This window comes from Limulus polyphemus, unplaced genomic scaffold (genome assembly GCF_000517525.1).
Source record: "Limulus polyphemus unplaced genomic scaffold, Limulus_polyphemus-2.1.2 Scaffold758, whole genome shotgun sequence".
Taxonomy (NCBI): Eukaryota; Metazoa; Arthropoda; class Merostomata; order Xiphosura; family Limulidae; genus Limulus; species Limulus polyphemus.
The window spans coordinates 276629-298528 of record NW_013666368.1 but is presented as its reverse complement, the minus strand read 5'-3'; the positions used below and the strand labels follow the sequence as shown (position 1 = coordinate 298528).

The window sequence follows — 21900 nt, the reverse complement described above, 5'->3', positions numbered from 1 at the left end:
ATTGTATGAAAACAATGTTTTTCCAGTGTCTGTTTCAACACTGATCATACAGAAATCTACAGGTAATGCATATAACAATTTGACAGGTATATTTTATTATTTAATGCATGAATACCCATTTCATTTTACAGCTGCTTGAGATATGTGACAGCTGAATGGATATGTCATGGAAGGAACTTGTAGACATGTAGATGGCTTTTGCCAGTGACTTTTCTATTCCTGGATTCTCACTTGTTACTAGAAGCTGCACTCTGTTTATCATAGCTGGAATATGACTTATTGGTGGTTTCTTTTTGGATGGTCCTGGTGTCCCAGGTTAATTCATGTTCATTTGTTTTCAATGGCATTGAGTACAAGGGATATCCCTACCTTAGAAATTCTAAATCCCAATATGAACTGATCTTTACAATATGATTGTATAAATATTTTGCATTGGAAAGGGCTGTTACAGACCCCTCCCAAAAATGATCACTACACTATCTACCAAAACCTAAACCATGTTATAATGTAGTTTTGATACATGCCACTCTACCACAACTTTGTATTAGCTGTAGTTGTCATGTGATTTGCCAATATGCATAATCAAAATTGTTTTAATATAAAGTACTCAACCCTCTATACACCTGTAATGATACAACATGTTTTTACTACAAACTTAACTAACCACTTTTTAAAAATACATATAATTTCAATAATTACAAGTTAGGGAATATATGAAAAAAAGCAACTTTAAACAATCACATATAAGTTAAAACATGCCTACTCACTTTCATACTGTGTTAAAAGGTTTGTTAAGGAAGAAAATATTGATTAAATGGTAAATCAGAACAAGCTGAGGAAGTAAACCATCATCTTGCATTTAAATATACATATAAGCATGTTTATTACCTAGATGTAAAATATTTCTGCTTCAATTGTTACCACATACATAAGAGTACTAATGTCTGTAAGTGTAAATAGTGATACATGAACACTAACAGTGCTGCTAATCCTCAGCCAAATATTAAAGAGTTGACACACTCACTGAAAAAGAAAGCTACCGAGAAAAGCAATAAAGCTACAACTGCTAACCATAAATACATTTATGGGGAGCAGACAACAAGCATGCAGACTAGATACTTCTGAATATTTACACACAAACAAATAAATATATATATATATTACTCACCACTCAGACTCGTTTTGTTATTAAAGAATTTACTTATCAACAAAATAAACCTTTAAAACAAACAGCCTTGTTCTATCCAAGATGTTGGGCACCTATTCACTTACACCAGTGGATACACTCATTACACGTTCACACTCAAACTACCTTAAAACAAGCACTGCAAGTATCAACACACCATACATTAAGCATACACTTGCTAACAGTAATTTACATGTGCTATATGACATATTTAAGCCCATCAAGTGCATTCTGCACTGTACAACAATGGTTAATTAAGTCGCTCCTTAGTCTTGCAACTGGATCTTCTTGTAAACAAAAACCATTCTTACAGACATAAATTAGCTACAAAAAGATTACATAAACAGTCTTATGATGATTTGATTCACAGTTGATGTTTCAATTTATCAATGACAAGTAGTGACAGAATTAAATTTAACCTAACAGAGATAACAAAACATTATGGTTTAACTACCATTACTAATACTGGAAAAGATAAATAGTATTCACCAAAAAATTAAAGCATAATTGCAAATGCTAATATTTTAGCTATAACAAGACAACAACTAGTGTTATAAAACAATGCTGATCTCTTCCTTAGCTAATTTTTATGCAAATTATTGGTCATTCATCCTACACTTTCAAATGAACAGTTAGTAAAAGCAACTTAACATCTTTTAAGTTCATGTCATTCCTCTTTAATATGCAGTACCGTTACAATTAAAACAATGCAGTCTAGCACCAATTTTACATGATTAAAATCAGATTTTTCCTGAGATAACTTTGATTATTATTTGGAGTCCCTTAAACGTGTTTCCAAAGCATCTTTATTGTTTGGAGACACTTCCAGAAAGGCCATTTTGTGAACTGAATAATTATGAAATTTTTTATTTTAGTAAAATGAATGATTTCTTTAGTAGATTTATTGAGAGTAGACTGAAGTCAGTGTTTTGGTAAGTAATGAAATTCGTTAAACCTATGTATAGATTAGTTAGAAAGCCAGATATATAAAGCTATAGTAATTTTGGGGCATTATATTTTACTGTTTTAATCACCTCACACAGAATAGCTACAATCCTCACACACCTATGAGACTTGCGTCCCAATAGCCTTGAACTAGCTCCCAACTAAAATTCACTGGTGCATAGTGATTTCATCATCCAACAAAAGTCCTTTACCAATAGAAAGGTAAAACAATTTCTATGTGGGGTAACTTCTTCTTTGTACTTGCACTTGAAATAACTTCATTCTCAGAGACGAGACTAGAAGAAAGTGCACCAGAAGTGGGAAGGTTGGGTGGGAATGTGTGAAGAGGTGTGTATTTATTGGAAATACATTTTCAGATTAGGAAAATGTTAACTTTCAAGATGATACCTCACCTTTTTACACAAAATAGCTAGAATCCTACGTTGAGGGGATGGAACAAATTTAAACCTAGATGAGCTTCCTTCAGAAAGCATCTGCAAAAAAGGCCTATGGAGTGTGACATCTGATGGCAGGGGCTCCATAGGGGCATACCCATGGGATGCTACCTTTCATCTTTGCCCAGAATGTAAAGGGGAGAGGCAAATGAGCCCCAAGTTTCACAGAGGTTGGCAGAATAAGAACATGACTATCCACATGCACATGAGTGGTCAGTAAGCCAATAAGTGTAGTGTGGTTAGGGCATGATCAGACCATACTGGATGTGCTCACCTAAACTCAACTGGTGAGACTCAGACTGCAGGAGGAGGGCACACCAGCTATTTGAGAGGTGACCTGCACTATACTGACAGTGTCACCAATACTCTATTTCTCACTGCATTGTGCTAGGCCAAATTAGTAAGGAATTCTCCAAGGTCTATCATCCCAATGGCTAAGAACTGATAAGAGGCAAGGGTCTACTGTGCTCCACTTTAAGAGGGATGGAGAGAATTTACTGGGGAGACCCAGTGAAGCATCTAGATTCCCATCAGATGCCTGCCAGAAAGGTCTTTTATTGAAGACAGTGCAATGGGTGACCACAAAATCCTATTTTTAAAGCCAACAAGTGTGAGTCAAAGAAATGAACAGTCACTTCCTTGGAGCCAGCTTTTCCCATCATAATCCATGGAATGGTATGGTCTGGATTAGGCAATTGAATAATTTAGTATATGACAAGGATACCTCTAGAGGTTTTGTGGAACAACCCACCTCGACAGTGGGCACTGATAAAGCCAGGATGGATGTTTTAAGCAATTTCTGTTACTCCTGGCATGATGCAGATTTTGGGAAATAAGAATATCTTGGGAGGCAACACCAGTGACTTGGCATGATCCTGGTAGATAAAAAGGGAGAGAAAAAGAAAACACACACATCTCAATGATGGTGGGTCGATTGAATAATGGCAACTAGAGGGAGATGAAACAGCTAAATGAAGATAATTAGATATGAACATGTAGGGAGTTTTCCACATGGAGGTTCTTGTCCAAGGGCTGGCAAAAATGGGAAGAAGGAAAATGAGACAGGTGACGAATATGATGCAACAAAATATGAAAGAGCCTGCAAGAACCAACATCCAGGAAAGAATAGACCAACTGGAGGAGTTGACGGACCCATCCAGTAAGGGTGGAAGGTGAGAAGTCACTGGATGAAGAGGGGTCCCAGGGTAGAAACAGATGATGGTGGGAACTCTGAAAGTGACAAGTAACACTGAATAGTCCACACTAGACATAAGAGCTGATCTGTGTTTGAACAAGCATAGAGGTAAGAGATAGAAGGAAGGGAGATACAAAAGAAAGAACAATCACCCTCCTATGTGGTTGAAGCCTTAGGAAGAAAGGACTGATCCAGGTAAAGGAGTAAATAAATACAATGAAAAAGAGAGCGAGAAGCAACAAGTGCATATATATTTAAATGATGGCAATCACAGGTGAGGAGTACATAAGTCTTAAGAGAAAGTTGGTATAAAGAGCATGAAGCCAATGGCTGAAATGAGATACTTGTGAGAGTGTGCAACACCACATTAAGGTTTCAGTAAGGCATGAGAATCAGTGAAAAAGGAAGGATCAAAACAGAGTGGAGAGGACAAGGGAAGAAAACACCCTATGGTAATGGGAAAAGACAAATGTAGTGGATAAGGCTGTCTGATAACCAGCAATGGTAGACCAACAAACCATTGTTGAACAACAAAGAGGAAAAGGAAGAAAGGTAGGATGGCCAGGAGGGAGTGGCAGATGGCCATTTCCACTGATAAACAAAGTTGAAGGACAAAAGGAATGGAACAAAAAGGGGGCTATGCAATCACAGAGAGATTCCAGCCCTAAGGGTGATGAACCAGACAAATCGTACATGTGAAGATGAAGAGATGATACCCCTGGATAAAAAAGTGACCTCTGATGTTGAAGTAATAGAGGGGATACTGGGTAGAGGAAGAGGAGGTCCTGACACCTACTGAAGCAGTACAGGAAACCAGGGCTGAGCTGGCCAAAGAGGCACCACCAAGTGGATCCAACAAGGAGTATTATGTATCAAGGTAAGGACCCAAGAGAGGAGTTGAAGAGAAGGATAGGCATATAAAAAAAGGTGAGACCAGTCCTGGGTGACAGCATTGACAACCAAAGCATCTAGCACATCACACGCCAAAATATGACCTGATAAATGAGCCCAGAAGAGGAAGTACAATGGCCAAAAGCAAAGAGACCTGGAGTGGATACCCCCTTGCTGGTTGACATAAGATATGACCACAAAAGTGTCAAAATGGATCATGACCATCTGATCCAGTAGAATAGTAAGGAAATTGGAGCTTGCCCAACAAACAATGAGAAATTTGATCATGATGATGTAAAGTGGATATTCCTTTTGTTTCCAAATGCCAGAAACCACACTGTCATTCAGAGATGCACCCTAACTGAAGAAGGAAGCAGTTGTGAAGAGATAGAGATTCAACCAGCATATTGGCATGGTCTAGCCACCAAGATAAATCTTTGTGAAAAGAAGGGAGGTTTACAGTTGAAGACAATGGATTCTGAAAAAAAAAGATTCCACTATTATTGCAAAGTGCATTGGAGGATGCAAGTGTGCAAACCCCAGGGGAATGAGTGATTCCAGGGAAGCCAGGGTCTCCAAAAGTGAAAGAATCTCTTGCACACGATAAAAATGAGAAGTTCAAACCTTGGTGACCATACATTCTACAGCCTACAGGTGAAAAGGCAAAGGTGAAGCCTGACTGAGATGAGAGTTGAAAAACACTCAGCTGTACTAAATACTGTGTTGACATGAGAAAGGATTTGGAAAGCTTGACAAGCTGTCCCAATAGAATAGCATTCTGCAGAAGATGGGAGGAGTGAAAGAAAGACACTTCCAAAGAAGGGGCAAGAAGAAGCCAATCATTCATGTAGATATGGAAACTCAACCCCAGTCCATGAAGGTGGCGAGTGAAGGTTCTCACGACTCAATTGAAGACATAAGGAGCCAAGGCTATGTTGAAGAGGAGAGCACAGAATTGAAAGACTCACTTCTGATGGATGAAAATGTCTCAGGGATGGTGCAGTCAGGATATGTAAAAAGGCATCACATATTGTTGACCTTGGTCATCCACAGACTGGGTAAAAAAAAACCACCAGGGAGAAAATAAATTCTCTATTTGGAATCATGGAATGACCGGAAACTGACTGAGAGACAGGAGGTTAATAACAATATGCCAGTCCCCAGTCTCTTTGGAGACCATAAAGAGGCAAGAACAAAAAACCTGAAGAAGGAGTGTATATCCTCTTGATTGCATTTTTTGCCAAAATATCCAAGACTGCATCATTAAGATGTTGAAAATAGACAGGATTAGAGAGAGGAGAAAAGGAAATGAGAAGAGGGAGAAAGAGAGACTGTGGGTGAGAAACCAAAAAATTCATCTGTCTGCAGGAAACTTAGAACAAATGTCGATGAAGTCAGATAGAATGGCACCCATTAGACCTGACCCGATAGGATAGTCACCAATGAAACAAGCAACAAACCTGATATCGGGAAGAAGGTCTGGAAGTTGGAATGGGAAGGGTAGGGATAGACTGATCCAGTCTAGGAACAGGTGTCAAAAGACAACGTTGAGAAAGACAAGAATCTAGGGAAGATAATGATGACTCATGCCAAGCTGCTTCAGCCTGGATTTTCATTGAATTACGAATACCACTGGAGACAGGGAAGAAAGGGAGCTCAACAAAGATCATGTATATAAGGAGTGAAGTAAACATTAGTGAGGACAGCATCCTAATCCAACAAGTCCTAACAAGTAAGGAGGGACAGGGCAGAAGAAGTGATACGAGCTAAGGTAGTAAATAGGAGGAAATGAACCTCTTCAGAAAACCCTTCTGGGGCACTATGAAGTGCCTCAGACATGATATGGAGATGGGAGATGTAATGCAGGAGGGTGGCAAAAAAAAGAAAGAAAAGAAAATGCAAAAACTGGACACTAGAGAGCAAAGTAAAAGACAAAGGGTTTGTACCCCAAATAGGCAAAAGAGATTCCAAAGACTGGGAATCAAGAAAAAGAAAGGAAGAATGGCTGTAAGTCAAGACAAAAGTGTAAAGAAGGCAAGGCATGTGGTTATGGGTGCAGAGTTGTTTGAGAAAGAAATCAGCATGAACCCTAATATCAAGTGAAGGAGGAAAGACAAAGTAATCCCAAGAATTAGTTTTATGGAGTAAAGAACAGGAAGAATAAAAAAAACACAGGTAAAAAAAATTAATATACCTGAAAAATCATATCCAGAAAGAGACTGAAAGGGTGAGAATTTTCCTTGACTGGCAAGGCAGTACTCAAAGCAAACCCAGGTGGGGGGAACAGTCAGTCAAATTTGTCATCCTCCTTGTCATTCTCAAATGGATGAGAGAACCCACAACAGGCAACGAGCCTCCAGAAGCCATAGCAGAAACAAGTCCTGTGTTTTGTAGCCTCATCAGCTTCACAGAACAAAGTCGAAGTCATTGTCACTTGAGAATTCATTACAATATTCAATGCTTTTGAGAAAAAGCTAAGGTAAAACTACGTTCCTTTGTACTAATGCAAATCTCAGTAAACTAACTGTAGACTGAAAAATCAACACATCTGTACAAGGGAATGCCAAGGAAAAGAATAAAGTTATTTTGAGTGCAAGTGCTTAAATGGAGTTACTGTGCATGGAGGTTGTGTCACCCTTCTACTGGGGAGGGCTTTTGTCAGGTAAAGATGTTATCATGCACCAGCATAGTTCATGTTAAACATGAGAAATTTTAGGTGGGATTAGCTCAAAACTAGTGTCATGCAAGTCTCATAAGCAAATATGCGATGGATAGTTATTCTGTGTGTGAAGTGAGGTATCTTGGAAATGCATATTTGAAAGCTACGTAAATTATTTTTTGGATACTAGGCTTAGAAAAGCCAAATTTGTTTTTTTTATGCACATTTTTAAATTAAAGTAACTAAAAGGTAAAAAAATAACTTTTTGCATGAGGTATACATGTGAGCTGCTCATGAATTAAGTAATTTAATACTTAGTTTACCATAACTTGAACAATGGTCTTTTTTTTCTGTTGTAAAATTTATTTAAGTTATTATATAGCTTATTGATACATCAAAATTAATAGTGCAGTGGATAAAAAGTTTGAATGAGAAGTCTTAATACTGTAGGTCTACACCTAATGGAAATACCATTTTTTGTTTTTTATTTGAAACTTGAACATATTAGTTTTGAGGTGGGCAAAAAATTATTTGTCAAGTTCTCTTTTAATTTTCATTCTTATATTCAAAATAAATGTGTAGGAAAGTTGCACATTTGTGAAGTGCCTTTCAATGACATAACGATTGTTTTCAGTAAGAATGTTAGGAAATTGTTTTTTCTTCAAAATTATAAACTAGAATTGGGGCAAAAGAAATTGCAATAGAGAAAAAAAAAAAGCTGTTGTTCGATATACAACACTGTTCAGTTTAAGAGTTATTATATAGTTTTTATAAAAAGAGTGTTAAACAGCTACAATATGTTGCAAAATTCTTCACCCCCCTGTGCTGGTAATACGTTTTAAGTGTTTTCTTGTGAAAGACATAACTCAAATGGCCAAAAATATTTATTATATTAACCTCAGACCAGTTTCTAAAGATTACAAAGAACAAAAGTTGCATTGTTAACCAATTTAGTGACAAAACACACACACAAAAAAAGCTTGAAAACACATATTGCAAAAGTCTTCACCCCCCTCAGCTTTTATCATTATTGATTTAACTTTATGTCACTATCCTGCAACGTGAATACAAGTGGCTCTGTACAACTATATTAGATACCAAAGTATCTTATAGAGCCACGTGAAAAAAACTTTTGGTCATATAGGGCCATCAGTATTGATTTAAGCAGAGTATTTTGAAAGTTAAAATTTGGTGTACTGTTACACTTTGAGAAAGGTGAGTAAATAACTCTCTACAGACCTAAAGGAGAAGATTGCTCAGAAGCACAATTCCGGAGAAGGCTATAAATCAATTTCAAAGGTTCTCAATTTGCCATTAAATACTATAAAATTGGTTGTGAAGAGATGAAAAGTGTCTCAACCTTGCCAAGATCAGGTCACCCTAAGAAAGTCTGCACCTGAACAAGCAGAAAAATCATCAGAGAAGTAAATGTCAAGCAAACAGTGACACTGAAGGAGCTGCAGATTTCAACAGCAGCAACTAAAGTTACTGTACATACCCTGACAATATCACATACCTCACACAAGGCTTGTATGGTTGGGTGGCAAGAAAGAAACCACTACTGACGAAGGTGTATGTTAGATCGTGAATGGACTATGCCCATAAACATTTCAATAACCCTACATCAATGTGGCAGAAAGTTCTATGGTCAGATGAGACCAAAATAGAACTTTTTGGGCTAAGTGACAAACAGTACGTATGGCAGAAACCCAACACTGCTCAAGACCAGGCAAATACAGTCCAAACTGTCAAGCATGGTGGTGGGTCCTTTAATGTTGTGGATATGTTTTTCTGCAGCTGGCACTGGAGAACTTGTATGCATTAATGGGATCATGGACAGTGCAAAATATACACAGATGTTGGAGGTAAACCTGAAGAAGTCAACTGAAAACTCGGTCAAAGGTTTACATTTGAACTAGGACAAAGATCCTAAACACAGATCAAAGGCAACTCAAGAATGGTTTTGGAGAAACAAAATTAAAGTCAAAGCCCAGACCTAAATCCACTCTAAAATCTCTGGAAAGACGTGAAAATTGCTGTGCATCAAAGACCTCCTTCCAACAGAAGTGGAAAATATCTGCAAGCAGGAGTGGGCAAAAATATCTCCAGCATACTGTGCAAAGCTTGTGGAGGGTTATCCTAAACGACTTTCAGCTGTCAAAGGCGCTTCAATCAAATATTATCTGCATAATCATGTTAAGGGGTGAAGACTTGTAACATATGTTTTAAAGATTTTTTGTGTTATATCACTAAATTGGGTAACAATGCACTTTTTGTTCTTTGTAATCTTTAGAAACATGTCTATTATTAATATAATAAATATTTTTAGCCATTCAAGTTATGTCTTTCACAAGAAAATATCTAAAATTGATTACCAGCACAGGGGGGTGAAGACTTTTGCAAAGCACTGTATTTTAAAAGTGATAGTTATGACAAGTTTGTTACATAACACTGTACGAGTCATACATTGTTTATGCAGCTTAACTGTTGTACTAGGCTTTTGTAATATTGTTGATATAATCAAATTTTTCTTGTTATGTGTAATATTGTTGTTACTATAGGGCTAGATATCTATATATTTTTTCTGTCACATGTTATAAATAGGTGAAGATACAGAGTTAGTGAAAGTAAGACAAAGTTAGTGAGAGATATAGATATAGACTGTGTTTGTAAATTTAGCCATAAATAGTGTATTGTGGTGATTTTTTAAAGTGTTATAATTGCAGATTGTATTGTGATAACAGAGTAGAAGAGAATAATTTGTCTTGTCAAAGCGTGTTCTAAATTAATTGAACCCACCTGTATGGACTTTGTTAAAAATAGAATTATTTAAAGTTCTAGATACAATAGTGTGATAACCATGTAGTGTAATTAATTTTTGTACATACATTTGGCTTATTTTTAATATATATTATTTTAAAACAAGTGGATTGTGTGCTGTCTGTTTATTGTTGAAATTTATCATTAACAAGTCACAGACACCTACTGTAAAGATTCCGGTGAAATAAAAAACCTGACAAAAGTGAAGCAGATTGCTGTAATTTTTGTTAAAAGTGCAACACAAGCATTGTTGTTTCTATAGAAGTAAGTGCATTTATTGATGCAGATGGATAATGCCATACTTTTTTCCTTTGGAGTGACAATTTATCTATAGTTTTTTGCATTTCATGCTCTTTGAGCAATGTTATTCAAGAAAATAAAGACATTTGCTCTCTAGGTCTTTCCTCTTCTTGAATTTATTTACCATCCCTCAGAGAAGTAATGAATTTAATGTAAATTACTTATTATATTATTGTTATTACTCAAGCAAAGCATAATTTTTACAGCCTCCAACACAGCCTTATATATTTAAGGAGCCATAAACTAGAAAATCAGACCCACTTGTCACATCCTCTCTTTCACAAATTACCAGTAGTTTTCGCTGACATTTTATACTATATTATTTATAACAAATAGAAAGCCAAATTCTTAATCCATCTAATGATATATTATATTACATTGTTTTTGTTTCTGTAGAGGGTATTGTCTATTTCATCTTCAGTTTCAAATTTTTTGTCATGGGAATTACATGGATGAGCTTAGAAGAAATTTTAAAGGCAGAGTTTGTTATTTCAGAAGTTAGAAAGCCAGAAAAATTATTATAATTTTAGGAAATTGTTTACTTTTTGTGTGTTATTATTCTGTGCTCTTAGGTGCATCTTGTAACCAAATAAAAATAATTTAATCTAGTAGTACCAGTAGTATAAAGAAGTAGGCTTAAGTTTCATCAACAGCCAAAACAAAAAACAAAGGAGCCATAAACTAGAAAATCAGAACCACTTGTTACACCCACCTGTCACATCCTCTCTTTCACAAATTACCAATTCTGAAGGTCAATTTGGGGTCATGAACTCAGTCAATTTAACCGAACCCATAGAGATAGTAAAATATAGTAGTTTTTAACTCAAAAATATTTTAGAACTGATATTTTCAACATTTATTTGGTGTAATTTGCCAAGAAAAATGAAAAACAAGTTAACAGTTTTATTTTTGTACAGATACAATGAGTCTCCCCTGTAAACAATGCACTCAAATGTTTAAAAAAGTTTTTGCCCATTCCAAAATAAAGGTCTATGTTTGCTAAGAAACTATCATCCCTAAATAATCCTTGTATTGTTTAACATGTGTTTTTCTTCCTCTGTATGTTATTTTATTACAACAGGTTTCATTCCTACCCCTTTTATGTTAGACAATTTGGTCTGTGCAATTACTAATGAAACAGCTTTAAAAATGGTTTAAGGCAATTTTTATATACAACTGGATTGAGCAGATTATAATCTATTTATGTCAGTTCAAAGTAAACAGTAGGCTGAACAGTAATTTATGGTTTCATGTAAAATAACTAGGTGGAAGTCCTGCAAGGATGAACAATGTCATCTAATGCAAGCTTACAACACTAGGAACAAACTCCGCACTTCAGAACGTTTTTGTAGTTTCTTCAAAATTTCTTTTCATTCTGGAGAATGTTTTTGTTTTAATTCACATCTGTTTGATAGCCACAAAGATGAAAAGACATTTGGTAAGCTTAGTTAGGTTTAGTGAGTAGTGAACATACATAATTAACTATAGTATAATAAAAATTGCTTAAGCTAAATGCACAGATCCTCCACAATTACATACATCTTCATTTTTGTTTGCATGAAATATGTAGTTTTTGCTGAAATACAACCCCTATGTAAGTATATCAAAACTGACTTTTATAAAAAGTTATAACCTGATAAATACTGTAGCCTGTAACAGCATATAAAGTAATACATGTAATACAACTACCATATCTAAACTATACATAGTATTAACTTAAGTCTATGTGCTTTATTGTTTAAGCCTATTACTATGAGATTTTTTGCCAAACTTACATTTCTGTAAATCTAATTTTATAAATCAAACTTTCTAGATATTATCAATATTTTACTTATTCAAGTAAGGAACAGGATGAGACAACACAATTCATGCATAGTTGGAGATGAATGATGACAATTACACAACTAATGAGAAAAACAAGTGTTGTACCATTTTAAGTTTTGAGAAGATATTATGATCTTCTTGCACTATTTTATGAAACTACTTCTACCTTGAGAAACAAACCACATGTTAATGTTATTACAGTCAAGCAGCACAAAAGCAGAAGCCACATACAAGTACACCAGCCAGCAAGCCTTCAACAGATTAAGAATGCTGTCTTTAGCTGCACCCCTTTTTTTGCTAGTCTGCCAAACCCACCTGTGGATTCAGGGGCCGGGGGTAGAGTAGGGTGAAGGTCTTGATTACAATAGTCATAATCGCTGCAGCAGATTAACACTAGATTTGAACTGCTCATTTCTGACTTTAGGCACCACAGGGGGTGTTCTGGTGGAAACATCTTTGCCTTGTCCAGACACCTGAATAAGAGAAATCATAGAGGAAAAAACAAAAACAAATAAAAATTAACGTCCGTCTAAATACAAAATAACGGTGTCCTCAAAGCTTGATAAGAAGATAGCATGTAGATGGTAGAAATCTGTCTAACATGCTTCTATTGGCAACAGAGTCAAGAAAAGTTTTACTGATATTCCTTCATAACATGATGGTAAAGTCATAGGTACTGAGGCCCTTCGCTTACCTTCAGGAATAGGGGGTGCTAATGATGGAGAGAGATAAAGGTTACAGTAGTCATAGTCACTGCAGCATTTAATTACAAAATGGTAACTTGCAAGCTTTGAGTGAAGACAAATCAATGGATTTTCAGGGGGGAGCATACTCTTCTTGGCAATGCACCTATTTAGAAAAATAACAGAGGAAGAAAGCAGAAGACTCTGCATTTACAAATTCCTTTGGAATCCTGAACAGTTATTTTAATAAAATAATCACTACAAGTACCAAAACATTAAGAACATAGAGTTTTTCTGGAATGTGAAATTTTTCAAAAACAATTGAAATCAGAAATAGAGGAATCAATAAAATATTAAATAAAATAATAAAACAAAAATCAACGTTTTTTTACTTGCACAATCATTTATTTGATTTATTTATAAATGATTGTGCAGGTAAAAACATTGATTTTCGTTTTGTTATTTTATTTAACATTTTTGCACGAGAACTGTGTTTTACGTATCAATAAAATATTATTGTATTTTAAAATAACTAATTAACTTAAATTTGTTTCTTTGGAGAACACTTGATCACACATAAATATACCTTTCTCATATAAATGGTATTTAAAGCTTCATGTATACATACTTATACAACAACTTGAAAAAATTATTTTATTTAAAAGTTAACATTTATCTTGGTATTGCATATTATATTCAACTACATAATTTACATAATTTTGCACCATCAAACAGAAATTTTATTTCACCAAATCAAACCATAAAACAGTTTGGACACGATTTCCTTCTTACATTGTCTCTTTTCAGCACATATACATACATCTTATTCACTGGGGGGAAAAAAAGAAGAGAGAATCCTTAATAGCCATGGCACTTGAAATTCTTTTAAGCAGGATTAGGGTAAATTAATGTAGGAGACTTTTGTTTTCCCATTTTATTAGTTATAATTTTGTGCACCAGCAATACCAAGCGTGGGGCACACACATATACCCGATTCAATTTTATTACTCATCAGGATCTGTACCAGCCTACCCTCAAATTGAAAGATTTTTTGGCAGGATTAGAATAAATTAATCTGTGAATTCGTTTAAAGTTAAACACAAAGCTACACGATGAGGTATCTGTGCTCTGCCCACCACAGGTATCAAAACATGGGGGGGGGGGGTAATCTACGAGACCTTGGGCATGGTCAAATACATTAATCAAAAGGGTTTGACCTCCTGTGTAAAAACCTTAATTAGATCTCAAATGAGTCAAGAGATGATGGAGCTATGAGATAAAAGTTTGTACTTGAAAAAAAACAACAAACTCAATTGTTCTATGAGCAGCTCATCTGTGGCTAAAAAACACTATTTATAACATGTATTAACATTTCAGATTTTTTTTCACAACTCTGTCTTTCCACAAAACCTCATTACACAATTTAGTGAAATTCAATTCAAAACCATGTCATACAGATAACAAAAAAATTATCATACATCTGGAAATCCTAGGAAATGTCCTTAGAACACAGTGACAGAGCTAACTTATGGAGAGAATTAATTTATCCTTGACACACACACACACATATGTGTGTGTGTGTGTGTGTATATATATATTGTAATGTGTTCTATTGTTGGGCAGGTTCTTTTGGATTATTTGGTAAGAATAATGTAAAATCCAATCCACTTAAAAATAACAGATTATTTTTTCTTGAATGTCTGCTATCATCCCCTTCACCTTTAGGCCTAACATTCAAATAGAAAACTTTTCAAAAGAAACTATTGTAGGCCTAATTCACTAAGAACAGTAAACAAAATTTATTTGACTGTTAACAAAAGTTAATTATTATACTGATTAGCTTACAGAAGCACTAACTCTTAGTGAATAACTTGATCATTCACACACTGAATACTTCACAATTTCCCATTAAATACCTCAATGAACTAATATTTACTCATATTTATAACCAATGTATCCATGTCTAGATATTAGTCAAAGTTTCTCAAACTTAAAGTCACGTACCCTCTAACAAACATCTATATTTATTAAATTTAACATTAAATAATAGCTTATGATAATATAAAAACTTACAGGTTTATCTTTTCATTTTGCTAGTTTATTCCACTACAATTCAAGAAAAATTTAGACAAGATTTTAGTTTGAGTAAGGAAGATCTTAGATTATCGGGTAAAATCACCAGCACAATTGAATATCTGCATAAAGAACATAAAAACTTTCATATGGGAATATCTATATGATGTTGAAAGCAGCAAACAACTCATTTCTAATCTGCCAAAAAAACAATAAGAACAATATTAATAGTACTACCCTAAACTGGCAGATGTGATGTTAATGAAGAAACAAACGTGCAAACTTTTTTATAGAAATTTATTCACAGATCACAATGTAGACTGGGAATTTTTCAGTTTTAAGGACAGAATGTAGTCTCTAATAACATTTAATTTTGCTTATGAATTTAAATGTTTTACATGCAGCTCTTGGTATAATGGATCTACTACCAGATGGCTGAAGACACAAGTTCAAGGATATGCAAATTTGTTAAGTGATAATAAATCCAGTATAAAAGATGGCACACTCTGAGACAGTGACTTAGTAACACACTTATCCATGTTCAAGATTCTATCCAAATGCAAAGATGAAAAAGTATGTAGGAAAAAACATTGTTAATTCATAAACTAAGACCTGAACTAAATGGAACCAACTCCTCAATTGACTTGTTAAAAATCTAATCCTTAGTCTTTTATTACGAGTTATCAAAGAAAAACACATTTAAATTTGGTGAAGTTCCACTGAAAACTATAAAATGACATAAAACGAGTTGGTTACATGTATGTATTTATTGACTTTTGAATATAGGAAAAAAATGATTAAAACAAAATAATAAAAATAGATTGAGCCTTTCAAATGGTATAACACTAACTTCTGATTATAGAAATAATTTTTATGCACCTAATATTATACTGTAAGTATATTATAATTAGCTCATTTTACCCAAGATATTTAAATTTATTAATAAGCTATTATATCACTTCCCCAGATGTGCAAACAGCTGCATGAGTACATACATTTGACCAGGGTTTCCATTATCTTTAAGAGTACGTGGGTAATCTTGTTGGTGTAGGTTAAAGCTTGGGCCAAAGGTCAAAAATTGTGCTATAAGCACAATTCCCCAATAGAATTCTGAGCATGGTCCCTCAAAAAAAGTTTGAAACCGTGACTATCATTTTCTGGCCTCTTTTTAAGCAACAATGTAAACAGAAATGACAGCATGAGAATGTAATAAATGTATGAATTTACATTATACAACGTTTTAGAGTTATTTGCAGGAGTGTTTTTAATATGACTGTGTTCCCTCCATCCCTCTGGAGTAAGTAAATCGAGTCATTATATTTGAAAAATGTCTTTTTTATATGTGTCGCAATTTATTGACTTCCTCAGTACACTTATATGTCATTATACGTTTATGAGCAGCAATTGCGCATTAGGAGCATACCAGTGACAGGAATAAACAGTTATATGGAGTACATCATGCTTTCCTTGCTGCTAGCTCACTTGAAAACATTAGAAATGCCCTCAAAATTATTTCAAAATATTTTTCAAGGCAAAGAGAGACCCGCAAAGGTTGCAGTTGAAGCGATGCTGGTGACAAAGTTCCTTTAGAATAAACATGCTGGTAGCAGAAGCATATAAAAAAACAAAGTATATAGATTGATGAGTAGTAATTAGCCAAAGCAGGCAGGTGATTTAACCAGCATCCAATGAAGATCCTGCATACTATTACCTCAAAACAGTTACTTTTCTTTTCTTAACATTTGTATAAGAATTTTATTCCTCTATATTCATAAACCAGATATATCTCAATAAACCTTATAATCTCTCTATTCTATGGCATCCATTAATAGTTATTACAGTTTTAAGAGTGCACAAACTCGTGTACTGAAGGATCACTGTTAAAGATGACGAGAGGCAGAAGTCAGTGACAGCAGCCCTTTTTCAGCGTGGTGATTCACAAATATCATTTTACGATATCAGATCCCCCCTTTAGTTCCATACCAAACCAAGTCAGACAGATACAATTTCTCTCTTGTTAACATTAAACATGGCTTCTGCGACCTTCCACAAGTGAGGTGCTTTTTTGGCACATCTTATTTAGAGATGGTGATCCATTAATTGAAAAGTTCCAAAAGTTTGGCCATTTTTCTAGCTCTCACCCAAAAGACAGCAATTTTAAAGATTCAGACCTTGACTGCTCTGTTCAAGGTAAGCATAATATCATAAAGGATTGCTAGAATCTGGAAGGCAAACTTTATAAGGTAAAGCATGATAGAGTTTCAATGTGTTTTCATTTAAAGTTTCAAATAGGTACTTGATTCTTTTTTTTCCTTTTTCTGTATGTCAGTAAATGGAAGACTCAGAAGATGAAAAGTTTCCACATGCTTTACAATATATTTGTAGAACATCTTGATTTTGTGGAGCTTATTTATAAGAAAGTTTAAGATATAAAGTAAAACTACTATAGAATGCTGTGAACTAGTCTTGGTATTTCCCCTGAAGTAACTGTCAGATCCTCTTGATGTTGTGGTGGTCTGTTACACTCTTAAAAAAACTTGCAACTCAGTTTTCTACACAGTTTTTAAATATACTGTCAGCCACCTATTTGACTGTGTATCTGTCAAAAGTGACATGATTTGACCCACACCAGCTTTTATATAGGTTAAATTAAGTAGCAGTAGTATGTACAGAACATGTTTGTTGTTCGGAACTGATGAGTATTCATACAACTGAGTGCTGAATGTTGATTCTACCAAGTTTCCAAGTCTATGGTATGTTATGTACAAGTCTATTTAAAAGATTAATTCAAGGTTCTTCTCATCAGATAAAATCTATTGCACAGTTTCCACTAGAAAACTAAGTGGTATTGTTTCTAGTGATGTTATCAGCAGGTTATGTTTACAGGAAGTATTACTGATTCACCTTATTAGATATACATGCACTTTACACTTATTGAAAAGCATAAAAACAATGCTGTTTGTTTCAGCTACAGTGTTAGTGTATGTATAAAGTTCAACACTTATATTCTGACAGGAGTTTTATCACTTGAGACTAATTAGGATTGAGCAGAGTCCACCAGCTGTACAATAACAGTTGATGTAAATTACAGTAATTTGTACAGAAACTAGATCAAGTGATATATACAGTTCCAATGTTTGTTTGTAAGATTATATATCATGGCCAATACTATCACAGCGCAAGTTTTAACACTGTCAATTATTTACAGTTTCATTAAAGCTAAGCATAACCTGAACTAAAGTTAAATGAAACATGTTGAAATACCTGTATATACAATCTTTATTTTATGTATTAGCTTTTTTTTTTTAATTTTGGACTCAGAAAAATTAAGATTACAGTTATAGGTTATGAATTACTTTGCAATAAACACATAGCCATGTTATAGTCTACATGCAATTTGCATTAAATGTCAATTTAAACAAAATGTTTTCCTTATGTGCAGTTCATAAAATCAGATAAGCATTTTCATATATAATATAGATGTATACAATAAATGTTTTACCAGCAAGACATCAGCAGAATACATTGAGTAACTTTTGAATGAAAAAGCACAATTCACACAACTGAGGAAGTGCCTCAAATTAAGTATAAATGCTTAGTCATAAATGTCAAAAGGCTATCAAGTAATTAAATGAAGATATTTAACTTTATTTTGCAATTGGTGAATCTTTTCATATATACAGGGAGAAATAAGGAAAATTTGTCAACTTCCAATTAATCCAATTTTTTTTATTAGTAACAAATTCAAAAACATCTGTTACTATTTATTACAAATGCAATAACTGACATCACGATTATAATATTAAAAACAAATACAACCTTTTTTTCTATTTGCCATAGTGCTGTGTAGTTCTTTTCTACTTTTATTCTTTATAAGACTTTTTAGGAAGTGATAGACAATAGTGAAGTCAGTTACCAATTCTTGGGCTATTTTTTTACCAAAGAAAAGTGGGATTGACCATTATTTTATAATGCCCCTACTGCTGAAAAGGCAAGTATTTTTGGTGATGGAATTGGATCTTGCAACTCACAGATTGCGAGTTGAGCACCCTAATCTTCTTTCAAACGTTTCATACTATTTTTCCAGTAAAGAAAATAAATTCCAGTTTGTAGAAAAAAAATGTGATAAAAACATTAGAACATGCATCTCTACATATGCTTCTTACACAATCAGAAGTACTTAAATATATATATATTTATCAATGTTTCAGTGAATTAAAACATACTATTTATTTAAAATTTGTATAAATAAATCTTGCATTAAGCAAAGTAAAATGGGTTTTTCTTCTGCAAAAAGAAAGGTCAGAATTTTTTTTAAACTATACCAGAGCTTTGTTGTTGTTTTTGTTAGAAATATTTCAACACATATTTTAACATTTTTTTATAGAACAGATGAACAAATTGTGAAAAGGATGAGTGTTCAACAAAAATCTACAAGATAATAATTGATCCCTAAAGTTTTTTTTTTTTTTAACTGTGACAAACACTATATAGAGTATTTAAATTAATGGTTTCAAACAACTGTTTTCTTCTTCTAAATCTCACCCTTTCTAAACTTATATGTTCAGAAAAAGTTTAATCTTCAGATTTGGGCTTAATTAAACAATTATCTTCTTAATGAAAAAGACAATAGCACTTGTTTCAGATATGATATGACTGCTTAGTGTTGTTTACTACTACATGAATCACGCAATGAGTATTATCAGGTATCCAATAATGCACAGAAGTAAAAACTACTGAGCAAGATTTAAAAAAAATGTATAGTTTATATATATATATGATTAAAACACAATACTGATTCTTCTAAAAATGATAATTTCAGCTGTTTAGGTTTATTATAAATACACATACAGTGTGTTTTGGTGCTGTAAGTCCCATTGTTAGTAGTGTATAAAGCAATTCATAACAATAATCTCATATCTACACAAGCCATAATAAAGAACACTAAAGCTGTGGTAAAAAAAAAAAAACTTTTAAAGCTAGTTAATATCTAATTTATCTTTATTATGATAAAGGACATTTATTTAGTTCTACAAATATCAGCGTAAGGTAAAGACCAAAACTGAATAAGAGAACTGAAATGAGATGAAAATGTCAAATCTGAAGTTAAAAAACACAAGGCTTATATGGAAGATTCACTTAATGTATCACCAACAAAACATGCTTAGCAGCAAGTTTCTGTGAAAAATCTTAGTACAGTGCATAAATACTTTTAATGTTTAAAGATATGTTACTTTTTGATATATTTTAAAATTCCAACTGCACTGTACTAGCCAAATACAAGTCCTTACCGATTAAACAGATGAAAATTATGGGCTACAGCATATCAAATCATGTCAACAGAAGTATAATGCATCTACAATATTAAATTCAAATGTATGATTATAGAAGTCACATGAGAATTTACAATAATCATTCATAAGAGCTATAACAGCATAATATGATATATCTCACAGTTTCCTTACCTGTAAGAATGTACAGGAATTCCTTTATTGTTCATAGAAGTGGAGGTGAAGCACATACCATCAGTGTCACATGTATGATTTGAAGCATCTCCACATATATCGCAGTGACATTTCAGTGCTGGAGACAAGCATTTCTTCTTCATCAAAATATTTATGCAAGATCATAACTTACATATGTAATGCAATTAATACACACTGCATTATATGCATGTAATAAAAATTGAGTATAACTCTTTTTCAGAGTATCACAAGAGTCAGATCAAACTACTTTTACTTAATTTCATTAAATATTATATTATATATATAATTTCTATATGTATTTCTTATTTTTGACGAATAATAGAAATTGTTTCTTTACGTTACTTGTACGATATTATTTATCTATTGGAACCTAAAATTATAAAAAAAATGTGTTCAATCTTCCTATTTTAGTGAATCTCAGATTTTTAATTTTAATGCCATTTCTAGAAATCATAAATGTTTGTTTGTTTTGAATTTTACGCAAGGCTACATGAGGGCTATCTATGCTAGCCATACCTAATTTAGCAGTGAAAGACTAGAGAGAAGGCAGTTAGTCATCACTGCCTACCGCCAACTCTTTTACCAATGAACAGTGGGATTGACCATCACATTATAATGCCCTCACAGCTGAAAGGGCGAGCAGGTTTGGTGGGATGGGGATTCAAACCCGCGACCCGCAGGTTGCGAGTCGAGCACTCTAACCACCTGGCCATGCCAGGCCAAACGATAAATGATTTTACTTAGAAAAACAGAATGTTATCAAGGTTATATAAAATTTCAATTCACTCCTAATAAAACTTTCTAAAATGGATAAATAACTTTGGTGTCCATACCTCATATTGGTATACAGTAGCAACTCTTAAATTCATGCTATTAGTGGGGCAATTTATTGTAAACTAAAGACAACTTATACTTAAATAGTGTAGATATGTGAACTGATGTTTTTTGTTGCCAAAATCATAACTTAATAATATTTTGTACAATCCAGAACATAGCATAATATTTGAACATTTTCACATGACAGCTACTATACGCAGTTCAGTAAATAAGATAATTTTTAAACAGTGATGTACAGTACTCGTTTTTTGATATATTTTACATAAACTTGACACTTCAAACAACAACATCCAAAAAATTGCTAATTCAATAGAAATATATGACCTAAATTTTTATTGAATTAGCAATACATTGGATGATGTTATTTGAAGCATATGTAAAAGATATCAAAAAACAAGTACTGTACATCACTAATTAAAAATTATTATATTTACTGTACTGCATAAGGTTGTAAGTTTAGTTTGCTATTATCTTAAAACAAGATGAAATTCGATTTTAAATTAGATACATACTATAAGTTCAATGATAAAACTTTTGTGAAATGCT

General features: G+C 33.6%; 1 protein-coding gene across 4 annotated transcripts in view; it reads right to left on the bottom strand.

Moving 5' to 3' along the window:
• LOC106460354 (TGF-beta receptor type-1-like) overlaps positions 1-21900 on the bottom strand; it is a 46457-nt gene that overhangs the window by 17026 nt on the left and 7531 nt on the right. Inside the window, exons 3-4 of one of the 4 annotated variants that reach the window (XM_022387050.1) lie at positions 20497-20633; positions 12591-12748 (exon numbers count right to left, since the gene is read on the bottom strand). In XM_022387050.1, the coding sequence (XP_022242758.1) occupies positions 12591-12748; positions 20497-20552 (214 nt within the window). In that variant the 5' untranslated portion in view covers positions 20553-20633. Of the gene's footprint in view, positions 1-12590; positions 12749-12969; positions 13125-20496; positions 20634-21900 lie in introns of those variants that run through there. The other 3 variants (XM_022387049.1, XM_022387048.1, XM_022387051.1) reach the window with 3 other exon arrangements.